At 46.5% G+C, this 16102-nt stretch overlaps 1 protein-coding gene across 2 annotated transcripts in view; it reads left to right on the forward strand.

Annotated features, from left to right (window-relative positions):
- The window catches only part of MAP2K4 (mitogen-activated protein kinase kinase 4), a 60281-nt gene that overhangs the window by 11932 nt on the left and 32247 nt on the right, over window positions 1-16102 (forward strand). The window contains exons 1-4 of one of the 2 annotated variants that reach the window (XM_032706345.1): window positions 144-175; window positions 495-590; window positions 6165-6339; window positions 15326-15445. In XM_032706345.1, the coding sequence (XP_032562236.1) occupies window positions 159-175; window positions 495-590; window positions 6165-6339; window positions 15326-15445 (408 nt within the window). In that variant the 5' untranslated portion in view covers window positions 144-158. Of the gene's footprint in view, window positions 1-143; window positions 176-494; window positions 591-6164; window positions 6340-15325; window positions 15446-16102 lie in introns of those variants that run through there. The other variant, XM_032706346.1, reaches the window with a different exon arrangement.

Raw genomic sequence — 16102 nt, forward strand, 5'->3', positions numbered from 1 at the left:
GGGAGAGACCACCAGTCCTAGATTGGTGGATTCAGGATGGAAGCTCGATTTCCCTCCCCCCCCTTTTTTTTTTAAGAAAAATAATTGTTAACAAGTTCTGCTTTAGAGAGTTCAAGAAATGCAGAGCAGAGGTGGTCAATGTGCCTCGAGGAAGCAGCATGTCACTAACATACAGGTATTTGGCTAATAAGCTAATGCATGTTTCTAATCACAGTAATAATACAATTGGAAACGATAATTGCCATTCCTGTAAAGAAACAAATTGCTTATGACTTAAAATGTTAAAATGAATTCAAATCATCAGGTGCTGCTTTGCTCCGTAGAAGGGGAGGTTGCTTAGGTGAGCATTGGAAGAAAAATGGTACAGCTCATTATTTTGTGATGCCAAGTGCTCAGAGGGCAGTGGCAAGCTGAGTATTGTGTTGTATGTTATTGTGTCGTGTGATAACAGCACCATGTTTTCCTGTCATTTCCACAACTTTTCCTGGCTGAAGTGACACACAAGCAACCCTGGGTAGTAATCACATTGTCCCGTTCAGTTTCAAAAGGAGAGAAGCGGACCTCATCCAGAAACTGTCCAGCAGGCTACAGTAAGCTTCCCTGTCTGTTAGCCATTGTCAAATCTTTCCATCCTGCAAAAATGGCATCTCCTAAAGTCATGGAATTGTCTCAGAAATAGTGTCATTCTGTTAGGTGATTGCTGTGTAATAATAATGATTTTGCATCTCAGTATCATTTTGCAAACTGTTTATAGTGTGTTCGAGTCCTTTTGTTGGTTCTTATGGCTGTGCTCATGCTTTTGTTTGTTGTTCTCTCTCAAGGAGCTGCCCATGGCCCAGGAGAGGGAATGGTTCAGAAAGAGAGTCAGCGTTTCAGAAGGGTTGTTTAATTAATTAGCTCAGGATTTTCCAGTATTATCCTGAAATTCTCGAATGCAGCGTAAGCCTTGAGCTCCCGGCCGTGGCACAGTGACTGTGCTGCCTCGCCCATGAGCCAGCACTGCAGAGTGAGTTTAAGATCAATGTGCCCAGTGAAATTCAGCGCAGGGTCCACCACGATGAGAGGAAAGGTCTCCTCCGTGTCAAGAGCAGAGTTATTCAAAATTCTTTGTAACTCAGTACTTTATTAGGGGAGCTTAATACAAAATGTTGACATTTTAAAAGCCTCAGCCAAGCTCTGTTGAAGTCAGGGAGATTCTTTGCAGCCTTGAACATGTGCTGGGCTGAGACATGGGGGCTGTGGAAGGGCTGTGCAACTCCACATCTTGTTATTATCTTATTTTAAAGTTTTGGAGAAGCATAAAAAGCAAGGGCAGTGCTAGGGAGAATTTCAACCTCTTGGTCACAAGGAAAGGGAGCAAGTTTGCTTTGCTTTAGTCTGAGTAAGTCAGAGGTGGAAAACTATTTTCTTCCTTTGCCACATTTTCTGTATCTCTTCTTTATGTCTAAGAATCTGCTGTTGAATATAGCAAAACCTCAGGATAGCTTACATGGATCAAAGCAAACCCAAATTGGTTCTATCCCTCTTGCAAGGATGCTCTTTGCTTATCAGAAGCAAAAATTTCTTTTCTTGAGAATCTAAGAGATTTGTGAGAGCACCAACATTTCCAGCCCTCAGAAAAAAAAAAGAAAAACATTTCTTCTGGAGACTTTCTCCAGTGAAAGTTAAACTAGGGTTGATACTGTGTTAGCAACAGCCTGCAGGATCTGAAAACTGTGTTAGAAGTGACACAGGCATTGAGATAGAAGCATCACAGTTCTCCAGGACTTCTCCAGGCTGTTGGAAAGTCTTGGTAGGGACTGTCAGCCCCAGTCCTAAGGCATGTTTGTAGTCTGAAGTTATGGACAGTGCGCAGTATCGTTCACACCCTGGGGTTTGCCTGGAAGCTTTTTTGTTAGGATTTACACTTCAGCTTTGGCTGATGGACCATAAGTCTGTTTTTAAATGCCATGTGTTGAGCAGCTTTTTTACCAAACTTGTAGAGAAGTAGAATATATTCTCATTAACTGTAGTGTAAGTAAGAGCTTTAAGAGAGACTTCTGAGCAGAATCCAGCAGCAGGCTGGCTTGGGAGGCACAACGGTTTGCTTGGATCTTTTTGCCTCTGCAGATTTTATTCATGTCAGCTGTAACATTGAATATGTCAACTTTTGGGCTGCTTTGAGTCCTGCAGAGCTCTCAACAAGCTGAAGAAAAGTGGATATATGTAGCTACGTACAGCAGCTTTCTGACCTTGCTTCATGTCTGATGACTTCCAGTTTAGTTTGAAACAACCCACCAACTTTTCTCTGCTTCTCCCAATGGTCCTTCTTTTTCATGCTCAAGGAAGTGCTTGTTTTTAAAAGTTTTGGCCTCCCTGCAGTTGGGTGTTAACAGCAGGGCTCAGGGTACTAACACAGCCTGTCTGGGAGCTTCTCAAGGTGTCTGTGGTGTCCCCAGGAGGTTGTGGGGGTCTCTAGCCCTGGTGGGTCTTCCTGTGCAGGTTCAGCTCTCAGCTCTCAGCCTGGTACCCCGTCCCAGCCCGGCAGCCGTGTCTGGTGCCAGAGCCTGTCTCCTGCCAGGCTGGGCCCACAGAGTCAGCTCTGACAAAGGGCAACTGTTTGGAGGAGTTGTTATCCTGCTTGGTGCTCCTAATCCCTGGAGTAACTGCTGTGACAAGCATAGTAACTATCTGCAGTGAGACTGACACATTGGTGCCTTTCAAGTGCAGGGAGCACAACCACCTCCTCAGCCCCTTTTTTTTCTTCTTGCCTTTTAAAAATTTTTAAAACCAAGACGAGGAGTCCTGGACAAGTCGTCAGGAGCTGTAGTCACTAAGATGCGTTTGGAAATGCTACTTTTAACTGTTTGAGGAGTATCTAGCCCACTTTAGCTATTTATATTATTTTTTAAAATCATATATGAAGCCCCACAAGTTCATCTTGCACGTCCTGAGCATTTAGAGAATGTATATCCAATTTTGCTCAGCATTCCCAGCCTTAGAGAAGAGAGAAGGTCGGATTGCACAGCTGAAAAATGAAATGGTAAGAGGAAGCACATGTCTGCTCCCATCTGTGCAAACTCTGATGTGCACTTAATCACAGACTGGCACTAACTACTTTTTGCCTTCACTAGACACTGTGTGGTTGCCCTGCTATTCTCTGAAGCAGGCTGCTGTAGTATCCAGAGCACCAGAATGTAGTGCAGGGCTTAGGCAGCTTTTCTGTGTTTGGAGGCATGTCCACTCTGTGGATTTATGTCCTCATCCATCTGCAGCAGTGCAAACTTAGGAATAGATGTTCTACACTGGTGATTTAGTTGTTTTTATTGCCTCAGATTTACATCATAAAACTCCCAATTTAGATCAATGCAGAGTCTGTGTTCTAGATTTGCATTTTTGAGCTGCTTTCTTGGCATGGAAATCCATTTGGATTTTGATTTACACTGAAAAATTCTTGATATCAAGTGTAGTTTTTTGACATTAAAGGCAATCATTGCATTCCATTTATGATTCCTGCTTACATGTGGTAAATGAGCAAAATCTCTATTCAAGTGTCTGTCACTGTCAAACTTGTCATTTGCTTATTTGACCATTTCCCTAGGTATTTGAGAAAAGCTTAGCAGGAGCTGTGGTTGCGAGACAGGGCAGATGGCATCATAAATACGTAATGGAAATGAAGCCAAACTCCGAGATGGGAGGGTTTGGGGGTGGATGGTGACGGTACAGCTGGATCCAAACCTCTGGAGAGCTGCAGAGCCCTTGGTGCAGCCCCAGCAGGGGGTTATTTCCAGCTCCCACCTTCTTCCCGGCAGCTTGAGCCACATCCCTCAGCTGCCCAACAATGACACAGCTTGGCTTTCACACACAGCTGGGGAAACACAGGCTGCTTGTGTGATGGAATTAATGAATTCCAAATTGCTTTCTCTTCTGATGGAGCATCAGAAAAACAAAGTTTCCTGGGCAGAAAAACAGAGGGAAGAATGGAGAAGGATTTAATTGCTTTATTTGAATAAACTACATCAATGTTTAAATTTCTTAACTCCGTGAGAGCTTTGGTATGAAGTGTTTTCAAAGAAGATCTGGAAAGGGTTTGCTCAGAAAATCAAAACTCAACTCTATTAAATGTCACCTCTCTGCTGTTTTTCCTCTTTTTGAAGAGGGCTTAGCTCTCGGTGGTTGTGCTCCTTCGTGCCCACCAGCTGGTTGGAGGTGAGGCAGGAAATGCCCGTTCGCCAGTGCCTCTTCGACTGGTGCTTCTCACCTCCCTTCCTCCCTCAAAACAAAAACTATTTTTATGGCACTGACAAAACAGGATGGTGGAGCAGTTAGACAGTAACCTGTTCAGAAGCTGCCTGTGAGACACTTGGCACGTGTGGAGGTCGTGTTTCTTTTCATTTTTTTTCTTTTCTTTTTTCCTCTGTTCTTTTTGACATTTTGCTGCCTTATTTTCATTCCTTGCTTTCTAGTAAGCAACTTCCATGGAGAACCCCATTCAGTGCAGTGTTTATTATGCACAGGAGCTCTGAGATAGGTGTGTTCATCCCCCCTGTGCTGTGTTGTAGCACTCTTAGGAGGTTTCCTGAATTTTTCCTAAGTACAGTGTAGGGACACTGTAGAGAGCAGCAGATTGAAAATCTCGAGCTGGGCAGGTTAGAGAGCAAGAAACAGCAGGGCAGACACAGCCCAGAAGTGGGGAGAGGAGCTGCTCCCCAAGGCTTGTCAATGTGTCAAGGGTTCTGGAAATGCAGCTGCTTCAGACCCGGGCAGCGCTAACCCAGAGCAGCACAGGAAAGGCTGGAGGGCAGCACATGAAGCCATTTGAACCAATCAGTTGGCCTTTTGCCCTTGCAAAGCCCAGCATCCAAACCAAACCCAGTGGAGGTCACTGGGGTTCCCCATGGCACCCAGCTGGGTGGTGTTTGCAGCTGCTGGTGGCCAACATGGGATTTGTGGAATCAGCCATGACCTGGTTATTCCTTGGCTGATAAACTCGATAAGCTCCATATGTTTGGTTGGATCCATCATGTGTATTCTGCTTGTGGGGCTGGACCCTGGCCAGGCAAGGGGCTGGATCAAATGCCCAAGAGAAGTGATCAGAGTCTGAGAGATGAGTTTGACAGATCTGCCCTGTACACAGGGCAGGCACAAGTACCCGTATGCTTTACAGTCCCTGTGAGATCCGTGTGCCCTGCAGTGGGAACTCTCTGCAATGCTCTTGATGCATCTTGAAAGTGGGAAACGTGGGGCTTTGGCTTACTTTATGACCCAAGAAATGTGACTCAGCTAATTAATTAATGAAAACCTGAAATTTTGCATAGCATTTTAAGATGAAAAGTGTTGCAAACGCTTGTGCATTTCCTCCTAATTCAGTGATAGCATTGATGCATTTAAACAAGCCACTAGGAGCACCTTCAAACGATCTCTGACCTCCTGTGTTCACACATTTTGCACATTGGTCTGCTCCTTACCTAGGCAAATTCTGGTGGCTTCAGTACGAGCAGGGTTTGCCTGAGAAAGTTAATTTAGGTGTTTGGTAAAGACACACTTGAACAGGTAGTTTTTGTTTTCATATGTCACAAAGAACTTGTCTTGCTTTTTATAAATTATTGGCTCTCTATTTGGTTTTGAATAAATTAAATGATTACCTGAATGTATTGGGTTTGGAGGTTTTTTGAGTTATCTTTTTTAATTGCCATTTTGCATTAAGGGCAAACTTTTTCTGAAGTCTCCCTGGGTCACCCAGAAGAACTTTGCCTGTGTTTGATAGAATCCCAGCTGGAAGGGAGGCAGGTGCCGGGATGTGGTGGTAGAGCAGCAGGAGCTTTGGGGAGATGGGGCTGAGATTGCTCTTCAGGCTCTTGGTGCTGCATGTTCCCAGATCCTGCTCTCAGCCTGATGCATTTTGTGTAAATGAGTGCTTAGAATGACTCTATGAGACACATTGAATTTTATGGCACAGCTGGAGAAACTTATCCTTAATTGAAGCTGTGGGCAAGTGTATGTCATTTTTGATTTAACATTTTCCCCTCACCCCCGTACCCCTCACCCCGACCAAAATCCTTTGTGGAGTCAGATTGTTGCTGTAGCTTTGTGAACCCCTCTTCTAATGTTTAAACAAGTGCTGAAAAGAGACATTTACGGAATATTTAAAATGTGGAAAAATTGCTTCCCAATATTTTTGACAGAGAGAGACTGAGAACACACAGCATTGAATCATCAGGAAAATTGAAGATTTCCCCTGAACAACATTGGGATTTTACAGCAGAGGACTTGAAAGACCTTGGAGAAATTGGACGAGGCGCTTATGGTTCTGTCAACAAAATGGTCCACAAACCAAGTGGGCAAATTATGGCAGTTAAAGTAGGTGATGCCCATCCTTACATTTGTACTTTAGTCCGTTGGGATGCTGTGTGATGGAGAATTAGGGTTCTTCCATCTAGCACCCGTCTACTGCTCTGTTCTATTTATTTCTGGTGTAAAGGCTACTGTTTGCTTAAAATACAGTGTATAATGGGCATGTTTTCAAGTGATTTGTGATGTTCTCATAATTGCTGTGCCCTTTTGAAAATGTCTATCAGGAACCTGCTGTTCTGAGGGGATCACATCTCTGGAGACTGATGATGGGGCACGGGCCTTTCACCTCTGGGTCACTGGTTCAGGTACAGCCTAGGCTGGTGGGAGACACACCTTGACATCTCACAGCTTCTTGGTGTCTTCTGTGAACTAAAGTAGAGACTTAAAATTAGCTCTTTAAGTCAGCATGTGCCATGGTGTGGCCTCACCAAGAGGAACTGGAATGGAGTGGATGTCTTCTAGGGAGTGTTGCGCTCTTGCTGATGTATGTCTGCTTTGTGCTTAACCAGTTCTGGAGATGGAAAGTGTAGCAGTTTTCTGGACTGTCTATTTTCTACTTTATGCTACCCAGAAACTCACCTTAAACCCAGAAACAATACTCAGCCTCCTCTCCCAGCTGGACAGTACAGAGTATTCTATCTTGCCACAGCGGGGCTGCTCAATGGGCATCTTTGAGGATCTGCTTGTCCATGGAGGAGGGCAGCGCCCGTTCTCTCTCTCTCCGGTCCTTTCCCTTGCTCACTGCAGGTGGCAGATGACATTCATCTTTAACTCTGTCAGTAAGATCAACTATAAGTGCACTCATGGCTCCCAGGAAAGAGCAGAAGTGAGCTATGTAGGAGTCTCTGTTGCTGTCTTTTCCAACTCTCTCTGTCTTCTTTGGAATACTGCCTGATCTGATCTGGAGACATTCGCCCCTGCTGGTCTCACAGAGCCAGGCAGATTTATCTCAGCCCCAGCTCCAGCTGCTGTGAATATCGAAACCTGTCTCTAGTGTGTCAGGTTACTGAAGTAACCCTCATCCTTTGATCTTCTCCAATAAATACTGACTTTGTCACAGCAGTGGGATCACTGGTTAGGTCTCTGAGTGTTTTGGATCACCATGCAGTGGTGTTTCAACCTGGATTTGAATCCCTAAAAGTCTCCAGTGGAGCTAGAGGTTACCTGTAGCTAAAGGCTCTTTTCTTTCAGTTGCCTTTGGTAGAGCTCATGGGTGTAGGTTGCAGATGATGGGTTGAAAACCATTTGTGTAATGAAGTAATGCCTGGGCACCTCCAGCTTCTTAAACCTAGGGTGTGTGAGCTGGGTACCTGTAGTTTTGCTACTTTACCCCTGGTAGCCATGGGTATGAGGAAGGCACATGTCCATAGCTGAGTGGCTGCTGTCTGGAGCCTGCAGTGGGTACAGCCATGCGGAGAAGGGCACTTTGATGGATTAGCTCGTGTCATGGAGGAGAAATGTCTGCTGGCACAGGGATTCTCTTGTTCCAGACTGTTTGCGTGAGGACTTGTCAGCATCGTAGGTGAATGTTGTCAGTGTCAAGGGCCTGTGCTGAGGTACAGCTCCCATCTGGGAGGCAGAAGGCACCAGGGCTGTGTCCCTGAGGCACAGGGCTGGAGATGACGTGGCACAGCATGTTGAGCTGCCTTCCCAGAGAAGGAGAGGTGTTCTGAGCCTCAGGAGGGTACTGGGCTTGGAGAATCACTTTAAAAGAAGTAAAACCCGATTGTTTTACAATGACTAAATTGTGAACTGTTCCAAGTTGTGGGCTGAGCTGGTGCCACCTTCTTTTCTCTGACCCCACTTCTCTTGGGCAAGGGTGGCTAGACCTGCTGGGGAAGGAAGGTAGGAGGGTCTGGGCAACAGTATAATTTCTAAAATGGTAGAGGTAAGAGACTGTTCTCTTCGTCCCAGTGGGGATAAGACATGAAACTGGGCAAAGGAACACCTGTGGGTGAAACAGTCAGTGAGGTCTCCAAGGCAGCAACAGCAATTCACCAGCGTGGATGGTGCAGGTCTTTGAGATGAGGTTTCAAGATGGGGCTGAGCTTGGTAGTGACTCATTCATCCCACACTCCTCAGACTTTTCTTTCTCAGATTGCTGCTTTTGGGGCAGCCAAGATTGTGCAATAATCTCCCTGCTCTGCTCTATCTCAGTCTGCCCTACAGGCCATCTGTGTTTGAGGCTGTTCCCCTCCTGCTCTCTCTGTTTCTCTCAAGCCTCTGGTCTCTTGACAGCAGAACTGTTGCCTTCAGCTGTGTGTTCTCCTTCAGCATAATGCTCTTCTATAAGAGAAAGCTGAGAAGGGAAATGATGTTTTGTAAAAACGTGTCAGTTTAGTGATTTGAGGTCTTGGCTGTGATCTCAGTGACACCTCTGTGGTGTGGCACTGTGCTGGGACAGGCATTGGGAATGCTGCCCTTCACAGCTGGATTGTGAAGCCAGTGTCTGATTATTTGGCTGGGCTGCTGTCCCTCCTGTGCTTCCCGAAGAGCAGCACAAGTGCAGCAGGCCAAGCATCCTTGGAAGGACATTCAGCAGGAGGAAACAGCTTTATGGAAGCTGCAAGTCAAAAGTTGGCTGTTCTGTACTGCTAATTAGATGCAGAGAAAATCAGTGCATGGACCTGTCCCAGTTGCTCCTCCATCCCTCCCCACCACTCCCCAGTTTTCCACTACCATTGCTGCAAATTCTCAGCTCAGTCAGGAAATTCCTGCCGCACTTCTGGAAGGGCCAAGTCCTGTTTGCACCTACATTGACCAGGCTTGTCACCCCCTCCTACCACACACAGATTCAAATCCTCTTTGTTCTACAGGTCTCAAACATTGCTCGTTCTCTCATGCTGGAGGCTTCCTCTGGCTGATGGCAGCTCAGGCTTAGCCAGGCCAACCAGGCACCTCTGGGCACTCATCCTGTTCCCCTCAGCCTTCGCAGGTGTGGCTGCCACTGTGTGCCTTCAAATCCTGTTCCCAGCTCCTTCCTCTGGCTTTTTGTAGCCTATCATGCCTTTGCACAAGGAACAATTCCTTGAAGCTTTCCTCCTGCTTGATGTGTGTGGCACCAGTGCTGGGCATGGCTTCCATGCCCCAGGACTCCCCCCAGCACGGCCTTTTTTGCTGCACTTCCTGGCAGTATTTCTTACCACTGCAGGAAAATCATTCCTGAGTGCTGAAATATCACCAAAATAACTTGAGATCTGCAGGCAGAGGCACCGTTTTCTTCCATTTTTCTTCTTTATGCATTTTGCTCTCATCAGCCCCTGGGTCCTGGCAGATGCAGTCCTGACACCTTCAATGTGAGTGTCTCGCTGCTGGCATGAGCAGGGCTGCCAGGCCCTGGATGAGTCAGGCAGCTTTCATCTGTGCTCCAGAGTCAGTGGCAAAGAAAATGAGCCTAAAATGAGCCTTGTTGTGTTGCTGGCTGAAACCACTACAGCAAAGCTTCAGCTGCTGGAGCATGGCTGGGCTGATGAGCTCTTGTCCCCAGTCCTGCTTGTCCCTCTCCTTCAGCCTTTGTCATTCTGTCCCTCTGTGAATACCTTTTTCAATGACAAAAAGACATTATGTACCTCTTTGGCAACAGGCTGGAGGCTGGAGTGGGCTGCAGGAGCAGGGATCTGGTGCTCCTGAGGCTGCCACCTGCAATTGCTTGTGCATCCCTTACCCTTTCAGCCATAGAGAGCCTCTTCCTAGGGTCATCAAGAAGAGAGGGAGAGAATGAGGAAAGAAGAATCCAGCTCAACAGGTTTTGTGTTCAAACCTTTCTCATTTTTGCCCCTGGAAAGTGCTTTACTATAATGTTTTTCAAATCTTCCAAATTTTTATTTCCAAATAAAAATCAATGCTCTCATTCATTAGGTCACTTCCTCTCAGATCTCCCTGGAGATGCACAGTCCCTGTTTCCTCTGGATCAGCTGCCATCTCAGAGGCACCAGCTCTCTGTGATGTTGCATGGTTACACTTCCAGTTTCACCCAGAATTCTTTAATTTTTCTTCTGGTTTCTTGTTTTCATGTTAGCTTTTCCCAGTCTGGGGCAGTTTGTAAGTGACTTGTCACTAATGTCCTGGACTTCTCCACTCTAGAGCCCTGGTCCATTCTCAGGACCTGCTCCAATGCTGTCACTCTGGTTTTGTCCCAGTGGCTTCATGGTCAGTGCAGTTCTTCAACCCCTTTTGCATTTGCCCTCCAGCAACACCACGTGGTGTGGTCCCAGCTGCTCCAGGGACTGTGCATCTTGTTCCACAAGGGTACCACAAATCTGAGGCACGTTGGAGGAACCATAGAGAAGCTGCATTTTATTTGAATGAAATGGTTTTCTTGGGAAGCTCACCCACCGCTGGGAGGTTTATTTCTGTCCTGAGGTTTCCTACTGGCCCTGGTGATAGTGCACACGAAAGAAGGTGCTTTAAAAGATCCTTGGAATATGGATATAAAAAAAAAAAGACAAAACCAGAATGAAAGCTGGGGAGCATTCTCCCAGTTGGAGCAGGATGCTCTGCTTTGCACTGAAATACTGCACATGGTGTGGGTTTTGTTAGCCAGGGTACTTCACAAGACCTCTAGAAGGTTGGGAAAACTGCTTGTTTGAAGAGTTCCTAAAATAAATCAACAAATATTTAGAATAGCCAGGCTTTGCTGTGTTGGATGGCTCCTGTGCAGGTCAGGAGCCCTAGCACAGCAGTGTCCTGAGCCTCAGGCTCAGGGAGGAGCTCTTCACCACCTGCTCTTCCCCCTCAGTCCTCTCAGCCCTTTCTGCCCTGCAGCAGGGAATGCCTGGGACATCTGGGGTTCACTACCAGCAGCTTCTGCCAGTTTCTTTTCAACCAGTTCAGCTATCTGAGAAATACATCACCAGGAGACGAGTAGCATGATGTGTGCTTTGGTTGACCTTCAAGTTTCTTATCACGACCCCATGGAAACATCTTGCCCCTTTCTCTAGTTGAATTATGTTTCTGTCAGACATGGTTACAACTGGGAAGAGGGCATTTTGTCCACAGTGTTCAGTTTTTCCCCACTCCAAAAGAAAGTGATTTTCAGCTCTATGCCAGAATTTTCATTATCTCCCAATATCTGTTTTATAAACCAACCCAGCTGATTTAGTCCCACTCTGCAGTATTGTCTAGTCCAGCCTGCAGTTCCAGTCGGTGTCCTTAGCCATTGTTGCTGGTTTAGTCTAGCAATAGTTTTTACCTGCTCTGCTTCTGCTCTAAACTTGCCCTAAGAAAATGAAAAGCATTTTCAAGATCAGTAGAGTAATCAGAGATGTCAGACCCATGGGTTGTCCCTGGTCTTCCTGGAGGAGCCAGGAAGCCACGGAGTCATTTCTTGTTAGGAGCACAGTGTCTTCGGGCTTTATTGCAAACCATCATTGTCATTCTTTGCAAAACTGGGTGCCCTCTCCCAAACTGACACCTTCAGAATTTTCTGTTTGTCATCTCTTTGGGTCTGCTGACTGAGAGTCAGGGAAACTAGTGCTCCCAGCCCTGCTGGTGAGGGAGGAGGTCAATGAGTAAGGGTTGAAAAGGAAATGGTAGAGAGAGTGAGAACCTCGTCACAGGAGATGGGAAACTAGTTGTGATCTACTTCAGTATGCACTAAATGTGTTTCAGATGGGTAGATAGATATTCTCATCCTAAGCAGTGGCTGGGCAAACTCCCTTTTTCCTGCTGGTTTAGTGTCCCCAATCCTTGCCATCCCCTGGGAGCACTACTTCTCCAGTGGCACTGCCAGGCACTGCTGTGCTGAGCTTTCTGCTGAGGACACAGATGAGCTCCATGCTCAGGACAGTACTGGGTTGTCTCACAGCTCGAGTTGGGTTTCAATCTGGTGTTTATAGCTTTTTTTCTTTTCTTTTTTTTTTTTAACTGGTCACTTTCCATTGCACCTGAAACTTTCTGTGTGAGAATTGGGCTGGATGGTGTCTCTTCTGTTTTGGGTTTGGTTTCTGGGATCTGGTTTTAGATTCCAGAGTGGCACAACCCACAGCACAGATTATCCTTTTGCTGCTGATGCTGCTCAGAGCTCTTGTTCTTGGTGTGAGAAGGCTTTGTCCTAACCTGTGTTTGTATTAAAAGCGCTGGAGAATTTTCTCCTGGAAGATTTGATCCAGTTTAAATTTGAGGTCAACAAGGAATCGTTAAAAAAGAGACTTTCCATAAGCCTCTACTACAAACCCCTCTTTTCCATCCGTGCCTTGTTTGGCCCTGAAGTCACTTGTCAGTGAGTTGTCAGTGAGTGCCCACAGGAGTGACCATGCTGAGCGGTGCAAGGCCTGAGTCAGACCCTGCCCATCCCTGTCTCAAATGCTGCCTTCGAGGAGCTGCCTCACCTTGTATCTTCCTTCCATGCTGTGTCCCACATTCCCGGGGGAGTCTGTCTGTGGGAGATGCTGCAGTGCCTTGCACTATTCCTTGGATTTTGGTAGCACGTTGATTCGTGGCTCATGTGGCTCATGTTTGGCCAGTGACTGCTGTTGACTTCACTCACCGTTGGCTGTTCCTTCCCTGTTCTGCTGGTGAATGCTGGTTCCTTATGGTGGACTGGGAGTGCTGGGCTGCAGCAGGCTCCCTGGCACACTCCAGCTAAACAAAGCCATTTTTCCAGCTTGGGCTGACCCCAGCTCAGCACTGTGCTGCTCCTCAGAGTCCTCCCCTTTGAGTTTGCCAGTCTCCAGCACTCTTGTATGAGACCTCCCAATCTTGTACATGTCATTCCCTTCACTCCCTGAAACAATGTTTGTTGGAGTGTTCATGTTGGCTTCTCAAGGTGTCCTTTGGCTCCTGTGTCTGCCTGGAGCTCTGCCATATAGCTGACCCACTGTCTGTGCTCTGGATCCTCTGCCTGCCATTCCTCCCTGGGGAGATTGTGTTCGGGAAGAGGCGTGTTTGGGTTCAGTGTTGTTCTGGAGTGCCATTAAAATTTCCTCCGCCATCCAGTATATATTTCACATGGTTTCCAGAGCTGGAAAAGTAACAACAGAGAAGGAATGTCAGAGGTGGGAGAAGATGCTGTCAGGGGAAGTTGTGGTGTTTGAGAAGGACACTGTGGGGGTGGCTGTGACAGGATTGTGCAGGTGCAGGGGGAATGCAGAGCAGGGCTGGAGATACTCCCAGATGACCAGGAAAGAGGCTTTTTGGAGATAGATATGGAGTGGGCACAGAATGGGGGGTGTGAGTTACAATATGGAGAAAAGCTCCTTTTGGTGTTGTTCCTCATCAAAAAGGTGACCTTTGCAGTGTGGGCCACATCTCGGTGAGAGACTGAACTATTCCTCATAGGTCTCACCACAGTAGCTTTGGCATCCATCGTCTTCTGTGGAGGTCAGAGCAGTGGCGTTTTCATTTCACACAGTGCTGATGGTTTGTCAGCTGGAGAGGGACGTTCAGTCTGTTCGGCCTCCCGAGCGTGGGGTGTCCCAGAGCTTTGTGTGCTGAGGGCACACGGCAAGGAAACAGTCAGATTGTTCTGGCTTTCCTCAGTGACGTCTGAACTCGTGTGAACCACACCTGAACCAGTGACCTAGAGGTGAAGCTTTTCAGTTCCATTCCTGGCCCGTTGCTCCTGTTCTTACTCTCTTGGTGACCACAGAGTCCCACCCACCCACGGCACTGTGGGGTGTGGATGTGATGGACTGTGTGTCCTGGGCAGGTATCCTGACAGCTTCCCCAAGAACTTTAGAATTAATGGGGTGGGAAAAGGGCAATCTGAACATAGCAATTACTGGTCTAGGCCAAACTAGAACTACTAGAATGTTAAGAACGAGTGCTAAAATACCAAAATATCACGAAACACCAAAGGTAAGGAAAATTAGTGTTAATACTGTCCTCATTTTGTGTGGGCCATCACGAAATAGTCCTAAAGTACATAATCATGCACTGTTTCATGAATGAATGGTTCTATATGATTGGTCAACCTTGAAAGTACCTTCATACACCTGGCCTTGTGCTGGCTGTGTGTGGTCCTGATGCCACCAGCGGTTGCCCATGGGGCCATAGTATCAGTGAAATGGGTGCTGGTGTCTTGCAGATTTTTTCCACGACCTTGCATAATTTTTCTTTCTTGGATATCCACGTAGTTTTTGTCCTCGAGAAGGGTCCAGGCTACTTCTCTTGCTTTGAACTTGTCGCCAAGTGTTTTTTTTTAATGGTCTTTCAACATGAGTCACAGCTTCAGGATCACGATTTCCTCACCTGTGATTCAGAGAATACATAAATTAGTGCAAGATGTTAAATATATCTTTAAAATCACATGAAAAACTGTGAATGGTCTTCTCCATTCTTCATTTAACCAGCTTCATGTTTGAACATGTACAGTTTTCTATTTTCAAATGTGCATTGTTCTTTCAAGCCCAAATGAGACTTCTCTTTATAGATAGTGTGTATATACACACACACACATATATATACACATATTAAGTATCTTTTATGTAGTGTTAATGTTCCCTAGGCCAGTACTAGGTAAAGAATTGTTAGTTTGATGAGAAGAGCTTCCAGGACTGCTGCCCCCCATTAGCATTACCAGAGCAGTGTGTTCCTTGGGTTACATGACAGTCCCTTCTCTCTGTGCCAGCCATGGTGGAGGCTGTGGAAGGAGCCTTTTTGGCTTCTGTACTTAGAAATTTTAAACATAGTGTTCCTTGGTTAAATTTCAAACCAGCCTTCAAGGCCCATCCAACGTAGCTAAGAACTGTGTGGGAATTCGTTTTGGAATGAAAACCTGGCTGTGGTGTTTTGCTGAAATCTCAGCTCTAATTTCCTTCTGACATTTCATCTGAAAATGTTGATGCTCATGCAAGGACTGAGGGGTTATAGTCTGATTAAACAGCATTATTCACCCGCTATTTGAGGACACAGCTTAATTCTCTGGAGTGTGTTTGAGCATGCCTGGGGAATTGCCTGCTCCGCTTGGGGCTGGAGTCCCTGGCACGTGTCTCCATCAGCAGAGCTGAGGACACATTAAGTGATAAAGTCTCTGCCACTCTTCCTCTTTCAGAGAATTCGGTCGACAGTGGATGAAAAAGAACAGAAGCAGCTACTGATGGACCTTGATGTAGTGATGCGAAGCAGTGACTGCCCGTATATTGTTCAGTTTTATGGCGCGCTCTTCAGAGAGGTGGGCACCCCTAAACTTGCTTTGTTTGTAGCACAGTTTGGGTTTTACCTTTTTCTTTTTTTTTTCCTTTGCAGTTTCCAACCTGTGCTAAGGAGGAGAAAGTTGATTTGTATTAGGTGTCTTGGCTGTCCACTTTTACTCAAGGGTATTTACCCAGGAGACCCAGATGTCTGGGTGCTGCAGAGCACCCAGTTCCCACATGTTGTTTTGTGTCTCTACGTATTCCAGTCTCTCCTTTCCTGCTTTTCTTCTCTCTGGATGACTCCAGGTCTGTGGCTCCCCTGTGCAGTGTGTGCTGCTGGGTTGGGCTCTGGGGCACAGCACTTGGACACAGCTGTGGTTTGTGTTGGTGGCTGTGAGATGTGACCATGGGGAGGCCCTGCACCCCTGTTGATGTTGTGGTTGCTGTGATGGTACTCACAGCCCCTGTTCCCTGACGGATGTTTGTACATGTCCAGGCTGTGTCAGACACTCCCAGTGGACACACAGCTGCCTGGAAGCCTTTTGTACCTACAGACTTGTAAGGAAACAAGGGCAGGTGTGCTGGGTCAAACCAAAATCCTGGTTGAGTGTTCTGTCTCTGGCAGTGGCCCACAGGACTTGCATGCAGAAGCTGGTATGATACTTCACCTCAGCCTCCAGTCATATGCAGCTGAG

The sequence above is a fragment of the Chiroxiphia lanceolata genome, chromosome 19 (assembly GCF_009829145.1).
Source record: "Chiroxiphia lanceolata isolate bChiLan1 chromosome 19, bChiLan1.pri, whole genome shotgun sequence".
NCBI classification, from domain to species: Eukaryota; Metazoa; Chordata; class Aves; order Passeriformes; family Pipridae; genus Chiroxiphia; species Chiroxiphia lanceolata.